General features: G+C 35.9%; 1 protein-coding gene across 4 annotated transcripts in view; it reads right to left on the reverse strand.

Moving 5' to 3' along the window:
- Positions 1–1,405: 1,405 nt before the first annotated feature.
- The window catches only part of PSMG1 (proteasome assembly chaperone 1), a 29,912-nt gene continuing 8,342 nt past the window's right edge, over positions 1,406–22,975 (reverse strand). For 3 of the 4 annotated variants that reach the window (XM_069074839.1, XM_069074841.1, XM_069074842.1), the window contains 6 exons: positions 20,085–20,191; positions 17,698–17,849; positions 16,319–16,381; positions 15,203–15,401; positions 11,826–11,962; positions 1,406–1,601 (listed from right to left, as the gene is read on the reverse strand). In XM_069074839.1, coding sequence (XP_068930940.1) covers positions 1,527–1,601; positions 11,826–11,962; positions 15,203–15,401; positions 16,319–16,381; positions 17,698–17,849; positions 20,085–20,191 — 733 coding nt within the window. In that variant the 3' untranslated portion in view covers positions 1,406–1,526. Of the gene's footprint in view, positions 8,499–11,825; positions 11,963–15,202; positions 15,402–16,318; positions 16,382–17,697; positions 17,850–20,084; positions 20,192–22,975 lie in introns of all 4 variants that reach the window. The other variant, XM_069074840.1, reaches the window with a different exon arrangement.

A 22,975-nucleotide genomic window follows, 5' to 3' on the forward strand; every position in this document is an offset into this window, starting at 1 on the left:
TTGCTGAGATTCAATGCTAACCATATCATAAAAGGAAAAAAGGGCCCTATCTGCACAAAAATATTCATAGCTGTTTTATTCCTAAGATTCAAAATAACCTCTGTCCAATGACTGGAAAACAATTGAGTAACTATTGTATGTTTATATAATAATTTGTTATGATCATATAAAAAGAAAATACTAAGAATACAATATGAAAAGACCTATTAGAAAAAGCATTTTAAAAATGAGACAGGTGAAATCATAATATTTAAATGATTATAATTATATACTAGAAAATTATTTACACATATATCCTTAAATACTGAAATTATTGTGATCTTATTAACTCAGGAATTCCCTCGAATGATGCAGCTCACAATTCATGCTGCGTGTTCCAAAGCTTGCCACAGAGAACAGGCCTCTTTTACTCCTTCACGTTATTGTGAGGACAAGAACAGAACAAGGATAAGAGTGATAGACGTCCATCCATCATCCCTTATTCTTGCCCTATTACCAGCCTCTCTTCTCTATCTTTTCTTGACTTATTGGTACAATGTCATAGCCTACTCACATCTACCATGTCTTCCCATTGCCTTCTGTATAGTATTCATCTTTAGTTTTCCAGAGGCAGTGGTGTTTACAAATTTTCTTGCTTTCTGTTTGAAGTCAAAGTTAGTAGATAAAGCATAGAATAAATGCATTTTATTTTATTGGTTTGTTGTTAATGTTCAGTTTCACTTTGTGAAAGCCAAGAATTTTATTTATTTACTTTTTCAAATGCTTTAACCTCTGATTTACATCACTCATTTCCGCCAGATTTTCTCCCCGTTTTTCCCCTACCCACCACCCCAAAATAGCAGTCCCACAGGATATCCCCTCCTCCAATCTGCTCTCTCCTATACCCCTTTCGACTTTTCCAGTGGATCTCTATTCCCCAGTGCCTGTATGTCTTATTTCGCAATTACATGTAAAATAGTATTAATGATAGTAATATATATATATATATATATATATACACACACACACACTAACATTTGATTTTAAAACCTTGAATTCCAGATTCATTCCCTTCCTCCCTTGTCACCTACCTTTACTGGGAAGATAAGCAGTTCAGTATAGATTGTACATGTGTGGCTAATGTGAAACAAAAACATACTAGATATATTGTAAAAAACTGATTATATTTCCCTCCCTCCTATCCCACCTCCCACTTGTTCTTCTCACTTTGATCCCGTCCCTTTTCAAAAGTGGGTGGGAAGCCAAGAATTTTATACAAGATTGTATTTCTTAGAACATTTTTATATTATATTATGTTGGTTATAAAATTAAAATAACTTCAAGGTAAGCTATTAACAATACTCCCACCTAGAGTCAGAAAGGAAAAACTTGTTTTAATCATAAATTTAACTCCAATAAATTCAGGTTATTTTAAAATAAACTCTTTATTTTGCTTTCTTCCACTAGGTAAATTAGTTAGAATTACAGAACATTTCTTTTTCTGTCCCCCCACCCCTACCCCAAGACTTTCAAAAATCAATACAAAGTCATGTATAGATGTTGCTCTGAATTTCATTTGTTGTCACCAGTTTCTTTAGTATCTCTGTACCATGGGAAACATTCTGGAAAGAGAAAGAGAAAAAAGTTAAGAATAAAATGATATGTCATAATTTGACAAACTTTCTTTTCTCTCTGGAAGTGGTTCAATTAAATTGCCCACTGGTTGTGGATATTTTTAAATTTAGTTTTTCATAATTTTTCATAATGAATAAAAATCTATTTTTTCCCTCTCACCACCCTGATTGGGGAAAAAAAAAGAATTCTTGCAACAAATAAGTATAGTCAAGAAAAGCAAATTCCCACATAGTTGTTAAATGAATGAGCTAACAATTGTATTAACAACTGAGATAAAGGAGGCTAAATATAAATTTCTAAGGATAGGAACATTATGGCTTAAATATCACTAAGCAAATAATACTCCCAATCTCTTTAAGATGATACTGATCAAGAGTCGCTTTAATGCTTTTTATATCTAAATGATTGTTTTGCTAACTATGGATCTCTCTCAAATAACTAGACAAATTAGTGGATCAGACATAAAAGTTCCCAATAAAAGAAACCAATCAGCAAATAAGAAGACTTTTCAAGATAGCCAAGTTTACCTTATTCAAATAAATCATGAAATGGAAAAATAAAAAAGAAACACAAAGCACAGTTCAAAAACAATTCTAGCAGTTGTCTTAAAACATAATGGAGAAGCCTTGGAGTCAGAAAGATGCAAATCTGAATTGTCTTAGATACTTGCTGTATGACCCTGGACAAATCACTAAACTTTTTTTTAGCCTCAGTTTCCTCACCTGCATTGGCTTTCACAGCACAGTGCTATAATTCCATTCTAGTTGCCTTGCCTTGGGAAGAAAGGCCCTGCCTAGAACAGTCATTTCATTAGTTTTCAAGGTCCCTCCCTACCAGAGGCCTAAGATGACTTTACCTTGAAGCCAAAACAATGAACTTTGAGTTCCCATCTGGAACTTCCAAATTTTGAGAAGGCCCAGACTCACTCACTGCTGACCCTCTGACCTGGCCCATTTTCACATCAGCTGCTCGGCTCTCTGGGAACAACGATAACCTACCTGAACTCATCCTTTAATTAGTATTCTTCCTCTCCATTCCAGTGATTCTGAAACTCTGGCTGTAAAAATCCTGCTCTTAGCCCCCCATTGCTTATTCCTTTGTTTCCAATCCCTTATGTTCCTCTCAAGATCTACGCACCTCATTTAACCGTGCTCTCTTGGAGACATGTTCCACAACTCACAAACCTGCTTTTATCTGAAACCTTTTTTTCCTAACTCCTTCCATCTTCTTGCACGCAGAGTCCTGGCTCACCCACTGGTTACTCTTTCCAGTACTGTTTGTACTTTCACTCATATTCCCAACCCAATGGTCATAGTAGGGGGGTCAGAATACCACTTGCTCCCTACCTTTTGAAGTTTGTTCAATCCATATTTATCACCCAATCGAGATTCTGGTAGGTGTTTCCTATTGCCCCCCCCACTTAACTTTCCTCATTTTAGTATACCTCATTTATAATCTGTCTGCCCTCCCCAAATTCCTGCCCTCATAGTAGGGGACTTCAAAAACATATCGATATTTCCTTAAATACCCTAACTTCCCAATACCTCAATTTGCTCATTTCCCAGGAGCTATATTCTTTTAGAAGCTATTTTCTTCCTACTTCTTTATGTCACCTTTATATCTAAATCATGTACCCATCTGAAGCTTCTAGTTTATGTCAAACTGCCAGTTTTCTCAAGTTTTGTTAAACTGGATCATACCCCAATAGCCTGGGGTTAATTTAATAAACACTATGCTACTGTATTCATTTGCTTCCACTAATCAACTTCTATTTTTTAATAACTATCAAACAATTGGATTTTTTTTTTTGCTTTTTGGAGGTGGGAGGGCAGAGCAATTGGGGTTAAGTGACTTGCCCAAGGTCACATGCCTAGTGTGTCAAGTATCTGAGGCTGGACTTGAACCCAGATCCTCCTAACTCCAGGGCTGCTGCTCTATTCACTGTGCCACCTAGCCACCCCTATATCAAATAGTTTTGATGATTACTACTTTGTAGTATAGTTGGAGAGCTGGTAGTGCTAGGCTCCTTTACTTTCCATTTATTTTTCATTATTTCTCTTAAGATTCTTGTCTTTTTTGTTCCTACTGATGAAATCTGGTAGTTCAACGGTACAGCACGAATAAATAAGTTTGGGTTGAATGGTCACTTTTACTAAATGGACTTGTCCTAATCATGTAAAAATGAAGTTTCCTCAATTATTGAGAAGTCCTTATTTCTAAAAAGATTAATAGTTGTATTCATATAGTCCTTGTGTGTGTCTTGGCAGGCAGACTCCCAAGAATCTTATATAATATGTAGTTATTTTAAATGTAAAGTCTCTATCTTTTCCTGCTGGGTTTTATTGATAATATACATAAATGATAATGACTTATGTGGGTTATTTTGGATTAAAAAAGCAAAAATTGTGTTTGCTCTTTGCCTATGATTATTCCCTCAATTTCTTTATACTATCACTAGAGTTAGCATTTCTAACATTATGACAAATAGCAATGGTTATAATGAACATCTTTATTTTATCCCTGATCTTACTGAAAGACCTCTAACTGGCTCTTGGGTTTAAGAGGCTACTTATATGAAGGAGAAATCCTCTTATTCTTATTCTTTCCAGTGTTTTTAACAGGAATGAGTGCTATATCTTATAAAATCTCTTTTCTTTAGATTCAAAAACAAGACTGATTTCTTCTCTTGGTTCTGCTCATTTCATTCTGAACTTATAAAAATCCTCAAAACCGTTCATTTTAACAATAATGATGCTACAGAAAAATTGTCCTTATTTCTGCTTATTGTACTCTGCATCAATTAAGTCTTTCCATGTCTTTTCTGAAATCACCTAATTTTTATAGTACAACAGAACTACATCACAATTATATGCCACAACTTATTCAACCCACAATTGGACATTCTCTTAGATTCCAGCTTTTTTTTTTGCCACCACAAAAAGAGGCTATATTTTATACACCAAAGAAGACTATTTCCTCTTTCTTTGGTCTCATTTGGGTACAGGCCCAACAGTGTTGTAAAACTGGGCCCAAGAGGGGCAAAGTCAAGATGGTGGAGTAGAAAGAGAACTTCCACGCGGCTCCAGCTTCCACCTTCCCCAATTAATGTAAAAGGGTTCTCTAAACAAACTTTGGAGCTACAGAACCCACAAAATGACACAGAGAAGCTAATCTCCTGCTGAGCAGAGTCCGGCAGGGGAAGGAATCGGCCAGTGCAGTGCTCTGGGAACTGAGCCCAGGCCCACGTGAGACAGAGATTTTAGCCAAAGGGTAGGCCTGACCAACCACCAGCTGGAGGGACTCCATATCACCAGCAGCTGTGGCCGTTTCCAGATTTATCAACACATAGATGCCAAGGACAAAGTGAGAGGTCAGTACAGTCTGGACTTTGGGACCAGTAGTTGGGAGAATTGGCTGAGACACAACAGCGCAGCTGGCGCCAAGTTGCAGCTTCAGCTCCTGGCCTGCAGAGTATAAGGGGACCAAGCACCAGTCTGAGGGGTAATCGCTCTTGCTTTAACCTGCTTGGATCTGGATTGCAGTCTAGGGTGGAGGTCCTGGGGTGACCAGCCTGCCAGAGCATTTGGAGGCTTCAGAGAGGGCACCCAACTAATACCTCCGGCAGCTGAGAAAACCCCAGTGTTTGGGACGGAAGCTCCCCTGTCTGGTGGCAGAGTCCTACTGTGGCAAAAAGCCCAAGGGTCAAGTAATTGAGTGGCAACATAACCAGGCAAAGGAAGAAAAACAAATAGAAGAATCCAACATTAGACTCTTATTTTGGGGACAAAAAGGATCAAAGCATGGAACAGGAGGAAGACAGAGAAGTCAGAACTCTAGCACCAAAAGCTTCAAAGGAAAATATGAGCTGGTTACAGGCCATAGAGGACCTTAAGAAGCAGATAAAAGAAGTGGAGGAAAAATTGGGAAGAGTATTGAGAATGATGCAAGAAAATTATGAAATGAGAGTCAACAGCCTGACTAAGGAAAATCATACCTTAAAAAACAGACTAATTCAAGAGGCAAAAATGAGGCTAAAAAGGCAATGAGGAGAGGAATGCCTTAAAAAGCTTAATTTGCCAGATGGAAAAAGAATCTCAAAAGCTCAATGAGGAGAATCATTCTTTCAGATTTAGAATGGAGCAAAGGGAAGCTAGTGACTTTATGAGAAATCAAGATGCTGTTAAACAGATCCAAACAAATGAAAGAATAGAAGGCAATGTGAAATATCTCATGGGAAAAACCACTGACCTGGAAAATAGATCCAGGAGAGACAATTAAAAAATCATTGGACTACCTGAAAGCCATGATCAAAGTAAGAACCTAGAAATCATCCTCCAGGAAGTTCTCAAGGAAAACTGCCCTGATGTTTTAGAACCAGAAGGCAAAACAGAGGTTGAAAGAATCCACTGATCACCTCTTGAAAAAGATCCCAAAAAAGAAAACTCCCAGGAATACCGTGTTTCCCTGATAATAAGACACTGTCTTATTATTTTTTTGGACAGAAAAACACCAGAGGGCTTATTTTAATGAATATTAACAGCAATTTTAATAAACAGGTAAATGTGAACAAAAAAATGTACCTTTATTCAATAAGCAAATCACTGGGGAAGAACAGGATGACACGCTCACTGCTTCACTACAGTAGCAATCTCAATAGGGCTTATTTTCGGGGGAGGGCTTATTTTAGAGGAATCTTACACAGTAAGGGGAGGGCTTATTTTCGGGATAGGTCTTATTATCAGGGAAACACGGTATTATAGCCAGGTTCCGGAATTCCCAGATCAAGGAGAGAATATTACAAGCAGCCAGGAAGAAACAACTGAATATTGTGGAAACACAATCAGGATAACCCAAGATCTGGCAGCTTCTACACTGAGGGATCGAAGGGCTTGGAATATGATATTCTGGAGGTCAAAGGAGCTGGGATTAAAACCAAGAGTCACCTACCCAGCAAAACTGAGTATCATGTTTCAGGAGAAAATATGGTCATTTAGTGGAATGGACTTTCAACATTCTTGCTGAAAAACCAGAGTTGAATAGAAAATTTGACATTCAGATACAAGAAGGATGAGAAGGTAAACGGGGAAAAGAAATCATAAGGAACTTATCAAAGTTGAACTATTAACATTCCTACATAGAAAAACGACAATTGTAACTGATGAAACTTTTCTCAGTATGAAAATATTTGAAGGGAATAGAAACACACACACACACACACAGTCTTTATCGGAGGGTATATAGGCGTATGAATACATATGTGAATGTGTATATATATGTTTACAGGTATACATAGACAGAGGGCACAGGACCAATTTAATAGGAAGGGATGATACTTAAAAGGGGAAATTAAGAGGTGAGAGAGGAATATAATGAGAAGAGATGGGGAGAGACAAAATGAGGCAAACTATCTCATATAGAAGAGGCAAGGGAAAATGGGTACAATGGAGGGGAAGAACAGGAAGGCATAAGGGAATGGGTCAACCTTATAATCATTGAATTTGGCTCAGGGAGGGAATGACATACACACCAAACAGGGTATCTCACCCAACAGGAGAGTAGGGGGGAAGGGGATGAGAGGGGGGATGATGGAAGGGAGGGCAGGCTAGGAGGGAGGGAAGTTGGAAGCACACACTTTTGAAAAGGGACAGGACCAAAGTAGAGAATAGAACAAGTGGGAGGCAGGATAGCAGGGAGGGAAATATAATCAGTCTTTTACAATATATCTACTATGTTATTGTTTTGCATTTAGCTATACATGTGCAACCTATATTGAATTGCTTATCTTCCCAGTAAGGGTGGGTGACAAGGGAGGAAGGAAGGAATCTGGAATTCAAAGTTTTAAAACCAAATGTTTAAAATATATATATGATTATTAATACTATTTTACATGGAATTGGGAAATAAGAGGAGGGGATATCCTGGAGGACTGCTATTTTGGGGAGGTGGGTAGGGGAAAAACGGGGAGAAAATTTGTAACCCCAAATCTGGCGGAAATGAAGTAAACCAGAAGTTAAGAAAGCATTTGAAAATAAACAAAATAAAATCCCATCTTCATAAAAAAAAAAAAACTGGGCCCAAAATGTTTAATAATTAAAAAAATAATAATTAAATACATATAAATAATTAAAAACACAATTTTTTATGTTTTCTGGAAATTGCTTTCCAGAATAGTTGTACCCATTCACAGATCCATCAATATGCATTCTTTTCTTACAGCACCTCTTAACATCATTTTCCTTTCTTGTCTTTATGCCACTCTTGATGAAGCAGAATATAAAAATAATTTCAATTTCTCTAGTTTTTTTTTATTTTTCCATATCATGATAAACAAACAACTTTGAAAGCTGTAAGAACTATAATGATTACAATGATGAGGACTGATGATGAAACATGCTATTCATAACAGAGAAGTGACAGATTCAGGGTCAGGTATGAAGCATATATATTTTTGTGTACAGTCATCAGGATAATTCTTTTGCTTGACTATGTCTATTTGTTACAAGAAATGTGATTTTTTTTCCTCTTATTTTCAGTAGCATGGGAGGGTAGGTAGAAGAAAAAATACATTTTTTTAAGAGATGGGATGCTATAGATGCGAATCGTTACATGAAATTTCAGAGAGGGTGCTGAAGTTTTACTTAACTGTTTTACTTTGTTTAACAGAAATTTCATGAATTATGTAAAATAATGCAAAAACAAAAACATCAATAAAACTGAAAATAAAAATAGTAATTGCAAACAGGAAGATTAGCAAAGGAAAGCTTCAGGTAATGCATTATCTCTGACTTAATGGAAGAAAAAGTAAGTCACATTATTCAGCAAGATGAAAGAGGTTGTTTTCTACATTCCACTTCAACCTGCCAATGTCAAAATACATGCCAAATCTGAAAAAAGAACAGAAAACATAAGACACAAACACTGAACAAGGTCAAAGCTTCGTGAAATAATATTCAGTAATAGAAACACTTAAGAGCTCTCAACTTAGTCTTTCTACCCCTAAACCCATGAACAACCTATGAACAACCATGAACAACCTTGTAGGTTTGTGCTTCAGGATTTTGGCGGCCGAGGCCCATACTATCCAGGATCCCTACTGCAGCAACTTGTTCTGATCTTCTTGCTTCCCTTATCCAAAAGTGGCAGCAGATTACTGAAACTCCCCAGCACCTGAAGAATGTGACTAGGATAAGAAGGAAGGGGAGAGAAGAGATGACAGTACTTCAGAGACCCCTGGAGGAGAAGCAGTGAGGGAGTCTGTGCCTGCGGGAAAGAGCACTAACACTGAGACGGTGACCAGTCTTCTTCCTAAAAAGTTTATGATGGGTAGGAAGTCCACCAACTTGTGGACACTGATGATGCCCAGTTTCTTTAAATCAGCTCTCTCTGGATGTAGAAAGCATTTTTCATCATGAGTGCTTTAGGATTGTCTTAGATCATTATTTTGCTGAGAATAGCTAAGTCATTCACAGTTCCTTGTCATACAAGATTACTGTTACTAGTAGAGCATTCTCCTGGTTCTGCTCATTTTACTTTCTATCAGTTCAAGTAAATCTTTCCAGGTTTTTCTGAAATCACCCTGCTTGTCATTTTTTATAGCACAATAATATTCTGCTACAATAACATACCACGACTTGTTCAGTTATTCCTCCAAATGATGGGTATTCTCTCAATTTCCAATTCTTTGCCACCATAAAAAGAGATGCTATAAGGGGGTGGCTAGGTGGCATAGTGAATAGAGCACTGGCCCTGGAGTCAGGAGGACCTGGGTTCAAATCTGGCCTCAGATTTGAATATATACAAAACTAGACCCCAATTGCCCCTCCAAAAAAACAAACAAACAAAAAGCTGCTGTAAGTATTTTTGTACATATAGGTTCTTCCTTTTCTCTCTCTCTCTCCGGGAGACATAACCCAGCAGGGGTATTGTTGGATCAGAGGATATGTACAGTTGTATAGCCTTTTGAGAATAGTTCCAAACCACTCTACAGAATGGCTGGATAGATTCACAACTCCAAGCTGGATGAGTTCACCACTACACAACATTAGTGTCCCAGTTTTCTCACTAACTCTCCCATGTTTATCATTTTCCTTTTTTGTCATATTAGCTAATCTCATTGGTGTGAAGTGGTACCTCAGCATTGTTTTCATTTGCATTTCTCTAGTCAATAGATTTGGAGCATTCTTTCATGACTATAGTTAGTTTATATTTCCTTATCTAAATATCCGTTCCTCATCTAAAACTGCTTGTTCATATCCTTTGATCATTTATCAATTGGGGAATGACTTGTATTTTTATGAATTTGAGTCTGTTCTCTGTATATCTGAGAAATGGTGCCTTTATCAGAGAAATCTGATATAAAGTTTTCCCTCAGTTTTCTGCTTTCCTTCTAATTTTGGGTGCATTGTTTTGTTTGTGCAAAGCCTTTTAAATTTCATATAATCAAAATTGTTGATTTTTTGACCTGGCTAGTATGGGGATTTATTATTCTGTACTATGTAGATGTTTTGAGGATTTTTTTTTTAATTTGCTTAATAAGGAAGGGTTAGATTAATTTTGAAAATATTTATCACTTCAAAAATAATCCAAAAATTTTTTTAAAAAATAATGTTACTTAAGAGGTCAGAAGGATGAAAAGATATAAAAAGACACTTCCAATATACTCCTTCATGGAAGTACTACATATTGCGAATATTTCCAGACTTTTTCAATGTAGCAATTGGTTGTGCTGATATTTTTCTCTAAAAAATATTATTTGTTACAAGGGATGGCTCTCTAGGAGGGTAAGCAGAAGTATACTTGAGATAACTATGATGATTTAAGAAATTGAAGACATCAATAAAAATGTATTTAAAAAAAGAAATAAAAATACACAATAATAAATGGTGACATTCAGAAAAACATGGAAAACAAATGTAGTAATACAGAATGAAATAAGGCAAAACCAGGAAATGATTCTGACAATGTAAACTGAAAGAACAAAATAGAACAGAAGAAATTTTAAATTTGGGTCCCACATATTTGAGAAAATGCACCACCTTCCTTTTCTTGAAGAGATTGGGAGACTAATGGTATAGAATTTTATATATGTTTATCAATGTTTTGGTGAACTGTCTTATTTTTCCTAATTTTAGTTTCAAGGAAGAGTCACGGGGGAGGGGAGCAGAGAAGACTATATTTGCAAATAAATAAGATGTAAAAATCATAAGGCATCATTTGTTTTGTAAAAAACAAAAAAAAAAAAAGGGAGTAAAGCTCTCCTGGACAGCTTACAGGGCACTGACAGAAGAGTCAACTAAAGGGAAAGGAAAAAAGCTAAGTCTTTCTATCCCTAGCATCTAGCCAGATTACTGCTATAGCAGGTAAACAATAAAATTATCAATTTGAGGAAAAGGAAGGAGGAAGACAACAGTGATTAACTTCAAAAACACTCAATCCCACAGTCATCTTTTACTTCCTCTTCAGAGAAACATAACTTTTCCCAGTTTGATGTAAGATTCCCTTATCTTACTCATTCACATATTGTTTTATCCCACTTAATGTGTGCCCTGTTAATGTGGGACCATATATTACAGTCATTGTAGGATCACAGATTTAGAGTCAGAAAAAACCTAATTCACCACCCTTCCCCCCCAAATAATGAAACTAAGTCCCAGAGAGATTAACTGACTTGTCCAAAGTCACAGAGACAAGGAAGTAGCAAAGCTGGGATTTGAAATCAGATACTTTGACTAACTAGCATTCTTTCAATTGTACTATGCTGCCTTTCTTCTTTTTCCACAAGTAAGAAAATGAGTCAAAGTTCAGGCCCATGCACAATTAAATGCTTTTTGATGAAGACACGATTAGCTGTATACACTATTGGCTGCTGAGTTGATTTTTAAGAGTATGTCAGATGATACTGGAACAAGACACCTGAAGTCAATATTCGAACAAACATTGTGAAGTAAGTTGTTTTTAATACAAGTGAACTAGAAAGTGCATGTCAAAGAAAAAAGAGAGAGAAAGACTACTTGTGGGTTAACTGTACATTTCATACAAATATATATGTATGTTTATGTGTGTGTGTTAAACTGCTATTAAGAAAAAAAGATGCACAAAAAATATAGAATGAACAAATTAAATATTTGGAACAGGAAGATTATCTTTAGCAAGGAAATAACTTAGCTTGGGCTGCTATACCTTTTTATCACATAAGCAAGCAAATAACTTACCTTAACTAATCCTTTCAAGCTTGGTGAACCAAGTATTGGTTTGAAAGCTTCAATTGTAACTAGGTCTAGTTTCATTATATCAGTGTAACACAAGTATAGAATTGCCGGAATTTTCCACACTTGGCAGTAACTCAAAACTAGGAGCAAAGAAGAAGAATGAAAAAGAATGAAATTAAAAAGTCAATTAAAAGTAAACCTTATAGATACTAAAGGCAAGTCAGTGAAATCTCAGTTATTTCTGTGGTATATACATATACATATATACACACACACACACACACACACACACACACCACAACTGAAATAATTTCAATTTACTTTAGAATATATACTTTTCCCAGCACATTTATACTCTTAAGTTTTAGTGGAAATAAGTATTAAAATTAGGTTACATTTCCTTGGCCTTCACTGACTGATGCCAGTGTCTAATACAAATGCTAAGTGGCAAGAACAAGCTATTAAAGATTTTTATCCTCTGTAAAATGATGGCACTGTACAAGTAGATGATTTCTACGATCCTCTTTTAAAAATGCAGTTTAAAGTTCATTAACAATCAATGACTCCAATTAGAGATTTAAATGGCAGTTTCAGTGAATAGAAAATGGTAATCTTTACTACAGTAATATTCTGGCATAATTACCAATAGTTATAAGATACTGTGGGGGCAGCTAGGTGACACAGAGGATAGAGTGCTGGTTCTGGAGTCAAGGAAGACTCATCTTCCAGAGTTCCTATCTGGCCTCAGGCACTTATCAGCTGTGTGACTCTGGGCAAGTCCCTTAATCCTGTTTTCATCAGTTTCCTCATGTGTATAATGAGCTGGAGAAGGAAATGGCAAAACCAGTATCTTTGCCAAGAATACCCAAAACGGGGTCATGAAGATTGGACATGACTGAAAACAACTCAACAACAAATAAGGTACTCTAAAATTTAAAGCTAAAACCAAAATTCAACATCTGACAGCAACCAATAAACTAATTAAAACATATTAGCCTCACCAGTGTAGCTGTTAGTAGACAAGTATTTCACAAAACTCTAATTAGCACCATAGTCTTAGAGGTATCAAAATTCAAATTTTGTTATCATGATTTAAAAAGCCAATGCATGGGAAGTCTCTATTGTGCACAGTAAATCAAAAGAACAAAATGTGAATCTGGAAATTTAAAAAAAAGGACAACAAATGAACACAATTTATATTTGTTAAAAGTCAGTTTAAGTAATGAAAATAGGCTACTTTACTCAAAATATCAAATTAAAAAATTAGCCAATAAGCATTTTTAAAAGTATCTCCATGAATGGTGCCAGGTGCTGGGGATAAAAGGCTGTTGTTATGTGTTGGGTTTGTCCTTTGTTTCTGAAGAGAAGCATAGCCTGGTTCATCAGGAAATGACATGACTTGCAGAATGAGGGAGGGCTGTGAAAGTGAGGTTACCAGCCTCACTTTCTCCTCCAGAGCCATCTGGGTCCAGTGACTGGAGGATGACTAGAGATGGCCCAGGATGCAATGGGAGACCCAGGCCCTTTTAGGCTAAGGTCTTTTCAAGTTCTTATTTCCTGTGAGATAATGCCCATTCATTGAATAGGTCTTTTTAAGTAGTTACTCAAAGGATGGCTCCTTTAATAAAAAAAAAAAATCAAACTGGGAGGGGAAGACCCTCAGGGTTCCTGGCTAAAAGACAAACAGTTACTATTTTGTATTTATATTCACTCTGTGCTAGGAGGGCAGGGACCTATTATTCAATCCATGAGCTCCAGAGTGAATTGGGTTTAGGGCTTAGTCTTTGAGAAAGAAATCTAGCCTGTAAACCCAAATGAAAAAAGGCAGCTTTTGGCCATCAAAATGTACCTTCCCCTGGGCAGAGCACCCCCAGGTAAAGATGAGAAAGAGGAATGGAGAGGAGAGGAGCTACTACTCACTCATAGGTTGTGTTTGGTCTTCAGTCTTGAAGAGGGCCATGGCATCAGGAAAATGATGACATGACTTGGAGTTGATTTTGATTTGAGTGAGGGAGGGTTGTGCAAGGACACCAGCCTCACTTTCTCCTCCAGGGCCATCTGGATCCAGAGACCAGATATTCATCAGGATGACTGGAGATGACCTAAGATGCACTGGGAAAGCCTGATCCTTTAAGGCTAAGGTCTTTTCAAGTACTCACTTAGGGTAAGGTAATGGCCCATTCAGTGAAGAGGCCTGTTTAAGAAGTAAGTCAAGGGATGGCCTCTTTTTTTTTTTTTTGGAGGGCAATTGGGTTTAAGTAACTTGCCCAAGTTTACTCTAGTTTTTTTTGTGTGGGTGTTAAGTGTCTGAGGCCAGAACCAAACTCGGGTCCTCCTGACTCTGGGGCCAGCGAGCTTTACTCACTGCGCCACCTAGCCACCTAGCAGCCCTTGGATGGCCTCTTTAATTAGCAAAAAAGACAGAACAAAAAAAAAAATCAAGTTGGGAGGGGAAGATGCTCAGGGTTGCTGTTCTAAAGAAAACATTTAGCAGTGACATTCATTCTAAGCCAGGAGGGGCCAAAATATAGCCACTAAGTGGAGCTTGGGCAGGGACCTATTGTGGCGTTCCATTCTATGATTTTCAAACTGAATTGGGTTTAAGGTTTTGAGAAGAAGGAAAGAAGGAAGGAGGGAGGGAGAGAGGGTCAGTCTAGCCAGTAAACCTCAAGATAAGTGGGGATAAAAAAGCAAAAATGAAGCAGTCTTTCCCTTTCCCTCAAAGAGCACGTTATATTTTATTAGGGAAAAATGTGTACAGGGAAATAAATAAAAGACTTAGAGATGAGTAAATTTTACTACTGTTGAGCATGACTCCACTTTTCCCTCCCCCAACTGATCCATGAGCAGGAATTTCAGCCTAGGGTAAAATCCCTGTTGAGTTTTCCCCGTTCTCCCCTGTCCCCTACCCCCCACAGGATTTTCCCCATCTCTGACCATTCTAGGTTCCCTTTCCCTCAGCCTAGGGTAATTCAAATATACACTGTCAAATCGCTGATTGTAGTCTTGGCTTACGGAATCACTTTAAAAACTGTCCATGCCAACTACTGTCTGATCTGGATATGTGACCCCAGCAGTCCTGCAGTAATAAACTCCACTTCCAAATTTTACTCTTGGGGATCTTTTGTCTCGCTCCTTTCAGCTCAACACTATCATAAAGGTCCCTTTTGTAAAATCTAAATTCTCATAAGTGAATATTACAGTTAATTTTATCCAAACTAGACCATAAGATCAGTTTGCACATAAGGTACTAAGGTTTAATAATCAATTACTTCCCATTACTCAACATACTTCAAGAGATCAAACAACAGAACATTCCTGGGCTATGAAGCTAGAAATAACAACAAAAAATCATTAAAAATTGTATTTTAAAAAATCACCTGCAGCAGGAAGATCATGTACGATATTTGGTTGTTCTAAGAGTGTACAGCAGGCAGCATCTTGGAAACTCTGTGTTTTTAGGGCTTTCAGGAAGGGAGAAGGAAGGTTGCAACTGGATTCTGGAGTTTTATAGTCAGTCACATGACGAGATGTAAGAATAGTTATCTGTAAATTTCTCTTTGGGGAAGAACCGAAAACCTGACATAGAAAATTAATTTTTAATAACATAAGCATAATTATAATATTTTGTCAGAAAAAGGACAAAATTTATTGTGTACCTAGTTGTATGTGCTATATTTGTTTACATAGCCATATATTTCTTCTCTGTCACTATGAAAAGTATGGTTTTTGATGTGTACTAATTTTCTTTTTCTAAAAGATAGGTTATAACCTTTTAGAGTTATATAAAAAAAGGTTATAACCTTTTAGAGGTCTGTACTTTCGGTACTATGATTTTGGACGTGTCATTTAACTACTCTGGGTGTCTCAATTATTTCATCTGGAAGATGAGTCAAGTTGAAACAAGTGATTTCTATAGACTCTTAAATTTCTAACGTTAAAATTTCTAACACTTATGGATCACAAAGCACATAGTAAATAACTAATATTAAATTTAAGGATTTTTAAAAACTATTATATGAGGGGCAGCTAGGTGGCACAGTGAATAGAGCACCAGCCCTGGAGTCAGGAGGACCTGAATTCAAATATGGCTTCAGCCACTTGACACACTTCCTAGCTGTGTGACTTTGGGCAAGTCATTTAACCCCTACTGCCTCCCCCCCAAAGCAAAACTATTATACAAATGATTTGAAGATACTAATTTCCTTATTCTATCATAGTCTTAAAAAAAACAAAAATGCAAATAACAAAAATATTTTCAGCAAGCTCTCAATTAGGAAATGTAACACTACTCAAAAAGGTAATTCTCCCCACTATATTATACTAAAATTATTGGTCTTGTTTTCATAATGAAAATAAAAAACTCTTTTAAGGTCAAAGACCATGCCTTTATTTCTTTATCTCCACTGGCCCTAGCACAATGCTGAGTAAACAGTAAATGTGTAAGAAAAAAATATATTTATATAACTCTCTCTATTTTTTCCCTATAATTTTACCTTTTCAATCCACTGATACTGTTGATCTTCAGCAACATAGCAGCTGCACTGGCACAGGAAAACCTAAACAAATTCAAAGTATTTTGTTAAACCACTTATTCATGTCATGTAATCTCATGAACATAGAACTACAACAAATACAGTTGCCAAATATATATGTATATATACACATTTTGTATTTGTTCTCCAGTATGCCAATGGGATTATTTATTTTGTTTTAAAGGAACAGTAAGGAATCAAGAGAAAATCAACAGAGGGATACATTTTAAATTCCAAAGTATGACTGATGCCAGAACAACAATACACTTTTCAACTGGCATGGCAACTAAAATAAACTAATGATGCCAATGGCTTCGTTGTAGAAACAAAGTTCTAGATATACTTGTGCACTAAATACTAACTGTGTGTGTATGCACTGAAGCAACCATATCCCCAACAAAAGTTGACTGTTTGCATTCTGTTTCTTATATTGTCAATTCTTATTTATCAATATTAATAGAGGAATAAAATCTGTAATATACCTGAAGCTAAAAGCTAACAGTTAGTGAGGGGATAAAAGCATTGCTGGATTTGGAGTCAGAGGACTAGATTTAAATCCCAACTCTGCCATCAGGCAAGAGTGGCAAGTCACATCACTTGTCTGGACTAGATTATCTCTACACCCCTTGCAGGATGCTATATTTTAAGAGATGAGACTTTGCTTTCCTGGGAAGCTTGGAGTCATAAAAGTAACTTTGCAATATCCCAAAGCTCATCCAATAGGATCTTTACTGTTTTAATCCTTTGAGTCATTACATATCTCTTCCAGGAGGCTATGTAATGTTATGGGATTTGATACAATTAACACAATGTCATGTACATCTGATGCAACTGGAGGCTGCATGCACAAAGATTCTCTCTTCAACCTGGACTCTGCACCAGATTCTTCTATTGCAGTGAACCCCTGTGTCAAACATACATCTCCTGTTTTTTTCACCTTGCCTAATGTTTATGACTCGAAGTTCACTAATTAAGGTTATTTCTACTGCTATAATTTCCAAGGAATCTTGAATGATTCTGATGTATGTATATGGATGGGAGGCATCCATAATCCTGAGTTGCTTGATTAACTCAACAACCAAAAACCTTATCTTATAATGAACTAGAATTTCAGGATTGTACACATACACATTCAGAATCCAAACTTATAATGTGTAAGCTCAACTACTAGATGTGAGACCATTAGTAAGTTACAAAATCTCTTTGAACTTTAGTTTCCTTATTGGTTATAAAACAAAAAATGTTAAAACTAGATCATCTATAAGATTTCTTGTACAAACTCAGTCTGTGCTTCTATTAAACTGCACTTAAAATTTCATTTCAACATATATCTCACTTACAGTAGGATCTGACTTTAGACGGTAGAACACACAAAAAGCATCTGTTGGGGAAAGATGTGTTGTATCGGTTGTTCTGCACCATTCATTCCATAGCTTAGTAGATCCAATTTCTTCCCAGGTTTCTGAATTCAGAACAAATGAAGACAAAAATGCTAGGAAGAAAAAGTTAACACAAATTACTACTTTTATAACTTTGTTGTATTTTACTACACTATAAAAGCGATTTTAAAATATTTAAATAATTTATTTAGTATAAGCCAAAACATGAGAAATATGATTAAACATTAGAAACAGCAATGGACTTAAGTCCAGGTACCTAGGTTCTAGTTCAGTGCAGTGATCTCATCACCATGAGGTCTGGGTCTTCGTCTGAAAATTGAACAAGTCTGAGAAGATAATCCCTAATGGCCTGTTCAGTTCTGATATTCTACAATTCCTAGATGATTATGCAGACAAGGTCAACCATCATCTCACAACTTTTCTACAAAGGAAGAAAATAGTTCTAAGTTCTAAATATAAGACCACTCTCAAAACAACAAAAAAAGGTTCCTTCTCTCACTGAAAGGTCTTTAAGTAAGTCTTCAGGGACACCTATACAATCTTTGAAATTTAGTGATTCTTCCCTCTTTCCCGAACTTCCGGGTAAAGTACTCAGGGTTACTAGTGAGGGTCACATGCAACCTCTACTCTTTCTGGTAAACTTGACATTTCAGGTAGAAAATATATTCTTCTAGCTATATAACACCACTCCAACTTTCAGAAAGAAAACAGCACTGAGTCATTAAAGAGTATGCCTGCATAACTGAAATAGGAACTCTTCTTCTTGGCTGAGAAAGGCAATCATAAAACTGGGAAGTTGGCAGGGATTTCAGTGGTCTTCTAGTACAATCAACATGCATGAACAAGGATCTCTTCTACAAACATATCTAATATGGCTATACAACTAAGGCTATATTATTTAACTAGGGGATAAAAATATGTGCAAATTACCATGTTGAACCCAATTCTTTAATGTACAGTTTAGAGAAACAAACTTGTGTAAATCTTTGGAGTGAAGCAACTGCAAATAGGAGAGAAAGTTATTGGAGGCAAGGCTCCTACATGCAGTCTTTGCTTAACAGTAAGGAACCCAGTGCCACCCCAGGGCAGCCTATTCCATTTTTGGACAGGTTTAATTATTTGGGTCAAGGAACCTAAGGGAGAATTGGGGGAGAAACTAAAGACCAATGTAACTTCCATTTTGTCATCAACCCCTTTATTAAAATGGTGGCTCTCAATCTTGTCTTCTCACTCCAAATACAGCGAACTTTCCATTATACTATATTCCCCTAATTACAGAATGCCATAATTTCAAAGGAATTCAAACTACAGGAACTCCAAAGGACAATGAAAAGACACATGATAGATGTAAGGAACAGTACATTAGCAAATATAAACTACGTGAGCAAAGGGAAAAAGGAAAGGAGTTAGTCAAATAGGCATAATTCGATACTACAGTTGGACAGCCTAATAAAGAAATTCTTGATATAACAGTGCTTTACCTATGGTATTCTTGCCTCATCTATTATTGGCCATTCATTAATGAAGAAGAAACACTACCACTCATCATCAAAAAAAAACCTAAAACAAAAAAAAACCCCAATCTCTCCCACAGTCTCCCTTTATATAAAGTTCAAAATCCTAGCTATTATTTCATTTGCTCCAAGCTATTTTGCTTGGTTTCAATTCTACCATTATCATAATGATGCTTTCATTCTGGGTACCCTCTGTCGCCCTCTCTTTTCAGTTTCCCTTTGTATATTGTCTTCTATTAGATTGTAAGCTCCTTAAGAGAAAAGACTTCTTTCTTTTTCTTATTCATATCCTCAGCACTTAGCATGGTACCTGGCACATAGCTGACACTTAATAAATTCAGGGGGTTCTGTGAACTGGGAAAGAAAGAGTTATTTTTATTAATCTCTAATTAAAATTTAGCATTGAAGGAAATGCTAAATTATTTAATTTATTTAATATTTATTATTTAACCAAGAAAAGCCTATTTCACCACATTGCCAAGGGGATCCATGACAAAAAAGCTTAAGAAACCCTGGCCAATGGATGCATATTTAGCTAACAAGAAATTAAAAAACACAAGGAAAACCTCCAATATGTGGAGAGCGAATCCTTATCAGAAGATTTATGGAAAGGACAGAGATAAGAAATACACATAATGAGAAAGTAATGGGATGTATAATGATAGAAAAATATCTTCTGTGTATGATGGAGAATTCATATTGTAAATACAGAATAATTTTATAATGAATGCATAAGTAATTTTATACCCACATGTGCATATATATACATATATATAATTTTCAAAATATCTAGTTTGTTGCACTTTTACTTACCTACTGCATTATGTCCTACGGCCATTATAAACTTGCAACATGGATACTGCTCTAGCAGAGGAATTTCCAAAGATAGGTTTGTCTGTGTCCGAAGGACCTCTACTTCTCTGTTAATAAGAAAGAAGTGATATTAAGGCAGCATTATCATTATCATCAAATAGTGTGCTATAATAAAAGCAACCATTTACACAACATATTCACAAAGGACTTTCATCACAACACACCATGTAAGCAGGTAAGATAACTAATATTAACCCCATGATACACATAGCTTGAAGCGGGGGTGGGGTGGGAGGGTAGGTTTCGTGCCTTGCTCACAAGGACAAAGCTGGTAAAATATTTGGGACAGGACTTAAACCAGATATTCCTTAACCATTTGCACCATAAAATGCAACTAAATGTAACTAGAATAAGAACAAATTAAAACCTCCCAAATGAACATCAAAAAAGGAAAGTCTGAAAATGAAAGAGATTAAGACAATTGAAAATAAAAAAAAAAAAAACACAATAAACCAATAAATAAAACTAGGAGCTTTTTTGGGGAGGGGGAACAATAAAATAAACCACTGGCTAATTTGATTTTTTTGAAAAGTAAACAAACCAAATTATCAGTATCAAAAAATAAAAAAGGTGAATTCAAAAGCAAAGAAGCACAAATAAATGCAATTATTAGAAACTATTTTGCCCAACTATATGCCAATAAAACTGACAATCTAAATTAAACAGATGAATATTTCTAAAACTTTCTCAAAAGAGGGAAACAGACCAGAGAACAGAAAAGGAAAGAGAACACTTAAATAACCATATCTTACAAAAAGAAACTGAACAAGTCACAAATGAGATTCCCTACAAAAAAACAAAACACTGCAGGACTGGATAGATTACAAATAAATTTGAACAAACATTCAAAGAACAAATTCCAATGCCACATAAACTATTTTGAAAAAATACATCAGGGAGTCCTACAAAATTTCTTCTATCATAAATATGGTCTTGAGACATAAACCAGGGAGAAGCAAAACAGAAAGAAAACCATACATTTTTCCCCTAGTGAATACTGATGCAAAAGATTTTTACTAGCAAGGAGTTTACAGCAATGTATCACAAAGATCATATACTATGAGTAGGCTGGATTTATACCAGGGATGCAGGGCTGATTCAATATTGGAAAAACTATAAGCATAAGAGACCTTACCAATAACATTTACCCCCCCCACAACAAAAATCATGTTTATTTCAATAGATAAGGAAAACTTTTGACAAAATACACCATCCATTCCTGTTAAGAACACCTGGAAAGCATGGGAATAAATGGAGCTTTCCTTAAAATAAGTCGTATCTATCCAAAACCAAGATTGTTAATAATGCTTAATTAATAATGGAAATAGGAAGTCTTTCCAATAAGATCAAGGATGCCCATTATCCCAATACTATTCAATATTGTTAGATATAGAAATGTTAGCCATAGAGATAAGAAAGAAACACAGAAGAAATAAGCATAGGCAATGACTTTTTGTAAGTTATATGACTGTTTATGTAGAGAAACTCAGAGTTAACTAAAAAAAACTAAGTGAAATAATTAACAACTTCAACAATATTATAGGATATAGATATAAGAAAAATCCACAGAAATCATCAGCATTTCTGCTTATTACCAACAAAATCTAGCAAGAAGAGATAGAAAGTAAAATTCCATTTAAAATAACTGCAGACTGGATAAAATATTTGGGAGTCTACCTACCTACCAAGACATACACAGCAATGATATGAACACAAGCAAATTAATTTACTTATTCAGTGTTATACCAATCAAATTACCAAAGAATTACTCTATAGAGGTAGAAAAAATCCACCTTGAGGAACAAAAGGTCAAGAATATCAAGCAAATCAATGAAAAAAAAAGAAGGGAGGAGGTTTAGCTGTATCAGATATCAAACAAAGCTATAGAGTCATCAAAATTTGGTACTGGGTAAGGAACAAAGAGATTGATCAGTGGAACATATTAGGTATACAATATACAAAAACAAACAACCACAGTAATCTAGTATTGGATAGACCCCAAAACGGCAGCTACTGGGGCATGACTCCATTATCTGACAAAAACTACTGGGAAAACTAGAAAATAGCACTGCAAAAAGTAGGCATAGATGAGGATCTCACACCACATGGTCAGATAAGCTGAAAATTGGCATATTATTTAGAAATAAAGAATGACATAAGCAAATTAGGGGTGCGTGGGAGAAATTACCTTTCAGATTGATGGATAGTGGAAGGATTCAGGATTAAACAGGAATTAGAGAGGTTCACATAATATAAAATGGATAATGTTGATTATATAAAATTTAAGTTTTTGCACAAACTAAAACAATGCAGCTAAAATTAGAAAAGCAGGAAACTGAAAACATCTTTGCAACAGGTTTCTCTGATAAAGATCTTTTTTCTAAAATACACAGGGAAAACTTTGAAAGACTTAGTAACTCTGATCAACAAAATTCCAACAGACTCACAATGAAACAAACATGCTATCTGCCTCTCAGATAGAGAACTGATGGATGTATAAATTGTATTTTCTTTTTCCTGCTTTTTTTGAGGGGGGCATTAAGCCAAGGAGTGGGGGGGAGGACATGGCTAATTCTATGCTTCTCCTATCTATACATATTTGAAAAATGTTTTGTTTTTCTCCTCTTATCCTTGAGGTGGGGAGAGGGGTGTTTGTCCTTTAACAAAATGAATTTTAAAAATCAGTTTCAAAAAAGGATATGAGGAAAGACGATTTCAGAGAATCCTACATAGAGTGCATAGTGAGAAACAGAACATTTATAAAAAGAAAGCATCATAAATTTTTTTTTCGAAAGACTTAAGAACTTTGAATGTGGCTATAACAAACATAA

Source organism: Petaurus breviceps, unplaced genomic scaffold (genome assembly GCF_028583685.1).
Source record: "Petaurus breviceps papuanus isolate PSGF00001 unplaced genomic scaffold, PetGlider_PUasm1.0 90897, whole genome shotgun sequence".
Classification (NCBI taxonomy): Eukaryota; Metazoa; Chordata; class Mammalia; order Diprotodontia; family Petauridae; genus Petaurus; species Petaurus breviceps.